Source organism: Meleagris gallopavo, chromosome 26, assembly GCF_000146605.3.
Source record: "Meleagris gallopavo isolate NT-WF06-2002-E0010 breed Aviagen turkey brand Nicholas breeding stock chromosome 26, Turkey_5.1, whole genome shotgun sequence".
NCBI classification, from domain to species: domain Eukaryota; kingdom Metazoa; phylum Chordata; class Aves; order Galliformes; family Phasianidae; genus Meleagris; species Meleagris gallopavo.
Genome location: NC_015036.2, coordinates 3590240 through 3597367, shown reverse-complemented (window position 1 = coordinate 3597367; position 7128 = coordinate 3590240). Strand labels below are relative to the sequence as shown.

At 55.4% G+C, this 7128-nt stretch overlaps 1 protein-coding gene across 1 annotated transcript; it reads left to right on the top strand.

Annotated features, from left to right (window-relative positions):
- Positions 1–33: 33 nt before the first annotated feature.
- Positions 34–4584, top strand: SC5D (sterol-C5-desaturase). The gene is made up of 4 exons (XM_003212700.4): positions 34–432; positions 2002–2134; positions 2595–2695; positions 3013–4584. Exons 1-4 carry the CDS (start codon positions 223–225, stop codon positions 3433–3435), a joined length of 867 nt encoding a protein of 288 aa, XP_003212748.1. The 5' UTR covers positions 34–222; the 3' UTR covers positions 3436–4584.
- The last annotated feature ends 2544 nt before the right edge of the window (positions 4585–7128 follow it).

The following is a 7128-nucleotide window of genomic DNA, read 5'->3' as shown; positions in this document are numbered from 1 at the left end:
CCCCCATACACCCCTTCCCAATGATCCCAGAGATCCTCTCCTCACACAGAACAGCCCCACTCACTCCTCCCAATTGCCCCACTTTTCCATCTCATAGCCCAGTCCCACCTGACAGCTCACAAACACCCCACACCCCTACAAAAGCACACCTCCCTACAGAACCTCTCCTCAGAATACACAGCAAGGCCTCCTGTCCCTCCATCTCTCTCCCCCAGACCCACCATGGACCTGGTGCTGGAGGTCGCTGACCACCACCTGCTCACACCCTACGTGTACCCCACGGGCTGGCCAGAGGACGAGCCCTGCCGCCAGCTGCTCAGCCTCTTCGTCATCACTAACCTCGGAGCGCTCACCCTCTATCTGCTCTTCGGCACCCTCAGCTACTACTTCATCTTTGACCATGAGCTGAAGAAGCACCCCCAGTTCCTAGAGGTGGGTACCATGGCTGCACGCACCCCGCTCCCTCCCCAGCACATCCCAGATGCTGCTGGCATTCCTTTGCCACCCATCTCCTCCAGGAGCTGCCTGACACTCCCTGATGGAGCATAACAGGGCAGGACTGACCCCTAGCCAGGGTCTCTCTGCTCTCAGGACCATCTCCTTATCTGTTACCATTCAGATAATGCCCCACTCCTATCACCTGAACACAGGGTGCTGCCTTTCCCCATACAAAAGCTCTCCCCAAGGACACTAGCACCTGCCCCAGGCCCCTCTGCAAGCCCAAACGCCCCATTTCTACCTTGCACCTCCCAGTCCCCTCCAGTCCTGACCTTTTCACTCCCATCCCTGCTGCACCCACACTCTCCCATCCACAACACGGCCACCCCACACACAATGCCCCTCACATCCTACACTCCGGCACCAGCCTCTCCTGCCCACCTCACTCCAGACTAGGGGTCCTGTCCAACCCCAGCAGCCCTACACACGCATTGCCCACATCTGGGCCTGCTGTTTCCCAGCCCTGTGTTCACACCTCAAGGCCCCAGTATGACCTTCAGCTTCCAACACCCAAAGCATGTGGCTCTTCCTCCTACCAAAGGCACCAAGTCCAGCTCCTCAGCACCAGCCCCAGACTGCTGCCAGCACCCACACAGCTGGGCCTGGTGGTGACTGGGCAGCTGATGACAGGTGGGTGCCCATCCCTGGCCTCTAACATGTGGTTGGGCTCCCAACCCTGGGCTTTGTCACCCTGAGGTGTCCCTCCTGTTTCACAGGGGTGGGCCAAAACTGGGCTGAAGTAGACTAGAATGGACCAGAAAAGAATAAAGCAGACAAGATCAGGACAGAGTATAACGAAACAGAATAGAACAGGATGGGCCTGAACTAAAATACAATAGATGTTGCATAGAATGGGTGTCACACAGAATACAAAAGGCATCAACTACAGGAATAGAATAGATGAAAACTCACATAATATAGACCAGAAGTCACAGAGAAAAAAAGGTGGCTGATTGCTTGAGGGCTAACCTAGCCATTTCTTCGGGGCAAGATCCAAAAGCCTCGTGACCACTGACATCAACCATGCCCAGCAGCTGATCCTTGCATCAGGGTCCGAGCAGCCCAACAACAAGACTTTGCACACACAGAGCTCCACAAACCACCTCCCTGGCTGTCTGCAGCTCAGCCCTCCTCACCGCTGGACTCAGCGCACTGCTCACACAAACTCATCAACCTCTGACCCTGCATGACACCCTCACCTCTGCACTCACAGACTACAAGGCACCCAAGACCCATTCTCTTCCCCCACCAACACCACTTACACTCCAGGCTACCCTGGCACCCACTCTCCACACCCACAGCACAGCTCTCCTCAAAACAACCTCTCTGCACACCCTGTCCCCAGGCATACATCTGAACACCTGCTCCAAATACCAAACAGCATGCCAAATGCCTGCCCTCCCTGCCTGCCCATGGCCTCAATGGCACAACAAGTACTGTGGACTTCACTCTGCTTCCACTTATGCTGTCCCTTAACCTGGCTCCCTCTCTGCCTCCCCACAGAACCAGGTGCAACGGGAAATCATCTATGCATTGCGCTCCCTGCCCTGGATCAGTGTGCCCACCGTTGCCCTCTTCTTTGCTGAGGTCCGAGGCTACAGCAAACTCTATGACAACATTGAGGACTCCCCCTACGGTGAGCTGCTGCCCAGGCCCCGCTGCCCCTTGCCCTTCATTTTCCATTGCTCTGCCCCCATTTCTAAACATTTTTTTCTCCATTCTGAGCCAGAAGCCTGCAGACACCTCCCATGTCCTCCTCTACCCCCCTGCCAGAGCTGGCAGCATCAACCTCCCAGTTCCAAAGCATCTCAGCTCTGAGTTATGCCCTTGGCACCCCGTCGGCCCACACACGACAGCCAACCCCCTACCTCAGGGTCAAGAATGCCAACGGGATGCACGCCCTGTCCTAACTGCGTGACATTCCATCCCTTGCTATATAATCCCATAGGACCCAGCTCACTTTTTCAACCATGACCCTGCTCTCTTCCCTCCATCCCTGCACACATGAAGCCCCAGCTCCCTACTCATGCTCACCCCTTGGAGCTATGGCACATGCAGAAGGAACACTGACATGACTTCCCCCCTCTTCCCCCCAGGCTGGCCTGGAGTCTTCCTCAGCATGCTGTCCTTCCTCTTCTTCACTGACATGGGCATCTACTGGATACACCGGGGCCTCCACCACAGGCTGTTCTATAAGGTAGAGGACCTTCTTGGGGGCCTGGGGGAGCTGGCTGTCAGCCAGGGTATTGAGAAATGGGGATAGGTGCAGGTGGGAATGGGCCACGTTTCCTCATCTGCATCCCCACTGACAAGCGAGCTTGTAGTCTCTTAGAACCTATGGCTCTACAAAGATTCTGTGACCCCAACTTTCCTGTGTCACTCAGCCACACACAACAGCTATCCTCAGTGATGCTGGCAGGTAGCTATCCCAAAATAGGTGGGCCTGGAGAGGGGTTCCTATCCCATGGGCCTCAGCCCCTCGCCTCTGGCCTAGCACCTATCCTTTCTCCACAGCGCTTCCACAAACCTCACCACCTCTGGAAGATTGCAACGCCCTTCGCCAGCCATGCCTTCCACCCCGTGGATGGCTTCATGCAGAGCCTGCCCTACCACGTCTACCCCTTCCTCTTCCCCCTGCACAAAATCACCTACCTGGGCCTCTACATCTTCGTCAACGTCTGGACCATCTCCATCCACGATGGCGACTATCGCGTCCCCCGACCGCTACGGCACGTCATCAACGGCTCTGCCCACCACACCGACCACCACCTCTACTTTGACTACAACTACGGGCAGTACTTCACCCTGTGGGACAAGATTGGTGGATCCTACAAGAGCCCCACTGCCTTTGAGGGCAAAGGCCCCCACGATTACATGCGCAAGCTGCGGGAGAATGGTTCAGCGTGTCCCAATGGTGACACTGACAAGACCGAGTAGGTGTCCCCAGGTTGGCTGCAACCCCAACAGACTCTGTCTCATCCCACCCCTCCTGAGCCTTTTCGGACAACATTCCCCCATAGAAGGAGTCCCCATCTCCTCCCATCGCTCGGCAAGTCTCAGCATCCCAAACCCCTCGCTCCCCTGGGCAAAGAGGTGCACATGTGTTGATGTGCACACGGAAAGGAGGATGCCACACAGTTCCCTCCACTTCTACAGCACACACCCACCACCCGTGGATGCTCATTCACAGCCCATCTTTGCAATCTGAGCCGCTCTCGGACCTTCTCTGCTCATGGGTGGTTCTTGGACCCCCCAGCATTCCCACCCCTCCTCATGGCACACAGACACCTTAACGCTACGCAAAGCTGCTGCTATTCAGACTTCTTGGAAATAAACATGCCACGTGCTCTCTCCAGCCTGTATGATTGTGAGTACTGCCCACTCAGCAGGACACGTGCACTGACAGCAGCTCCGAGAGCTCCATCCCTGCTCCCAGAACAGCACTCTCCATCCTCGCTTCACACTGCAAACCTCGGCTGCAATGTGAACTCACCCCATTGCCATCACCACCTGTGAGTCCATACAGGGGCCCTACACACAAACAGCATTGCAATATAAGCACAGCAGTAACATCATGTGTCGCTGGGTCTCTATCCATCTGCACCCATCTCTCTTCCTCCATGAGCTGCCATGGACACCTGCAGATGAAGTCACATCAAGGAGAGAGGCAAACAGCATCGTGCATTGTGTTCTCCAGTGTGACCTGCACATCTGTATTCCCTGAAAAAAATACCGTGACCTCCTACCTTGTACAGCCAGCATGGGTCTTCCTGATGGCTCCTCGGCCTCTGGACATTCTGGGACTTCTTGGCACTGGACGAGAGCTCCTTCATCTCACCTGAAGATGCCACATGAGAACTTAGCACAGAGGAGCATATCTGGAGATGAGAGGCAGACATTGAGCCCTTGGAGCTCACAGGGAAAATTAGGGGAGGGGGAAGCGGGAGTGCTTAGAAGCTGGGGATGGGGGGAGCTGTGGTTCCTGGCTTGTTTCCCCCCTGAAAAGCCAATGTGCTTCCTTTGGACACCTGACTGCCCTGCCTTCAGTCAGGCTGACCTTTAATAAAGCTCATTTGCCAACTTTGATGGCACGCGGCATCTTCACTCTCAATCTCCAGACAGTACAGAGACCATCCTGGCACCCCATTTCTGCCCACTCCCACCAATCACTCCACAGGAACAAGTTACCACCCAACAGGCCCTTCTGCCAGCTTTGTGCTCTCATGCCCAAGCCACAGGGAACAACAGAGCACAGGGAGCATTGTTCTGGGCTTTTCCATGCACAGTCAGCTCTGCTCTGTCACCTGCACTGCCCCAAACCTCCCCATGCTGTGACACAGCCTTCTACCTTCCCAGCCCAAGGCAGATGATAGAGTGTACCCTAAGGTGACATTTATCACCTCACTCTGCAGCAGCCACCTAAACCTTTACCCCCTTTTCTCCCCTTATTCCTTACAGAGGTTCCCAGATGCACAAGTAGGAGAAATCTCTTAGCAATACCTACAGCAATACCAGTGCATGCCATACCACACAGGGTGTAACACTATAATGCGTGGAAAGTACAGCGATAATAGCAGAGTGGCAAAATCCTTGGCTGCACCAAATGAGGACAAACCTAAATGCAGCAACCACAGATACAGAAACAAAGGAGGAAGCCTGTTTACCTTTAGGAAGCTTTGGGTAGGCAGGGATCTTCAGTGAGATCCCCTTCCCTCACTGCCAACCCTTAAATGAGGGCTGGGAGGGAGTGGATCCTGGTTAGACCCCTTCCATCAGTCAGCACATTGCATGCACCTGAGCTTCCCTGGGTTAGCTCTGCCCTCTCACCAGGTGCTCAATCACTGCTTCAGGCTGTCACTTAGCATTTCCACTGCACAGAGGAGCCATACAACACTGCTTCCTTGGGAGACCGACGCTCCTGGGTGCAGCTACTGCAACAGATGCGTGCATCCACTCCTAGGACAGAGGGCCCTCGTGCAGTGCTCTGTGATGGGCACACACCCTCTAACCCCCAGGAATCGTATTCCCCCCACACCCATGGCTCACCCCTCATCTCCCTGCATCCCGTCTCTGCTCTCCCCTCCCCTCGGTTGCTCAATCCCTACGGGCACATGAACTCTGGATGCACAGTAACTTGGCGCTCAGGCAAACACCAAAGGTCGAGGCAAAAACTGGATTAAATGCGACAGCAGCACAGACCTTGGCACATCGGCACAGGGTCCTGCCAGCATCAGAAAAGCTCCATCCCTGCCCAGCACCCTTCTGCCAGCCCTCCTGCAGGGCAGCACACAGCATGACCCAGGATGTGCTGCATTCCTCGGGCATGCAACCTACACCCTGCATGCAACGGCCCATCTACTACAGTACCACCTCTCTCCTACACGTGCCCCCATCTCTCAGCAGAGAGGCTCCAACTTACACTGAAAACAAATCCTTCTCCCGGCGCCTTGGCCATAGAAAGCTCTGCCGCACCGCGGAGCCCGCGGGCTTCATGCGCTTTTAGGACCGGCCGCCAGGTGGCGCTGCTGCGCGCTGTGCCCGCATCGCCCGGAGCCCACGGGCCGGAGCCGTGTCCGTGTGTCCGTGTGTCCGTGTGTCCGTGTGTCCGTGTGTGTGTCCGTAGGCTGCGACCTTACTGCAGATAGGGCTGACCATCGTTCCTTACAGGGACAGGCATCAGGGAGCTCTTCTGCTCTTGCAGGAAGGTGATGCCATTGCTATGCCCTGCAGTGGCACAGCCGTGCCAACCCTACATAGGGGATGCAGATGCCCAGCACTGCTGCCTATGGCGTGCCAGCATGCCAGCGCACACACCCTACAGAGCTCCTCACAACCTGAGAAGCAAGTGCTCATACCTTGGTAGAGGCTGCCAGAAAGGAACCTCCCTCAGCACATGAACACTACACCACAGAGCTTTTCTACTCTGAAAGCGACGTGTGCACACAACCAAACACACACAGCCCCACAGCACGTGGTGTTGCTGGCTCCTCTGCAGGGAGATGCTCTCAGACCACCAAGGCTTTTTACTGGGGTGCTGTGATATGGCCCCAGGATCAGGTATATTTTCCAGTGCAGCTATTGCTACATCAAAAGGAATGCAGACCTGGGGAAGGGACATACCATACATGTGATATGTGCCCAGCACAGCTGAGGAAGGGTTCCTGGAGGGTGTACCCCTGCACACCATTCATTCCCAGCACACAGCCCATAGGGGGTCAATGCGCTGCCTACCCACAAACCTCCTGTGTGCCGTCTCTTTAAAGGATGCTTGAGAACAAAATGGGGTCTGCCACTGACATTCCCAAACCAATACACCTCCTGTCTGGGAGAAGAACCTTCTGCTTCCTATGGCCTTCCCAGCCCCTCTATAAATGGGACCATTTCAACACAGCACTACCTTCCTCTGCAATGCTGGGTGGGGAGACTCATGTACTTTGGGGACTGGAAAAAAGGCCAATCTGCCCAGAAAAAGCTCCCTTGCACACGAAATACATTCATATCTCCTTCTCATATCATAGAATAGAATGCCCTGGGTTGAAAAGGACCACAATGATCATCTAGTTTCAACCCCCCTGCTATGTACAAGGTCGCCAACCACCAGACCAGGCTGCCCAGAGCCACATCCAGCCT

Bases quoted from the DNA above. Each gene is read 5' to 3' on its own strand.
- SC5D (XM_003212700.4), top strand. From the start codon at position 223: ATGGACCTGGTGCTGGAGGTCGCTGACCACCACCTGCTCACACCCTAC. The intron at 433-2,001 runs GTGGGTACCATG...GCCTCCCCACAG, and splicing joins AGCACCCCCAGTTCCTAGAG to AACCAGGTGCAACGGGAAAT. The intron at 2,135-2,594 runs GTGAGCTGCTGC...TCTTCCCCCCAG, and splicing joins CATTGAGGACTCCCCCTACG to GCTGGCCTGGAGTCTTCCTC.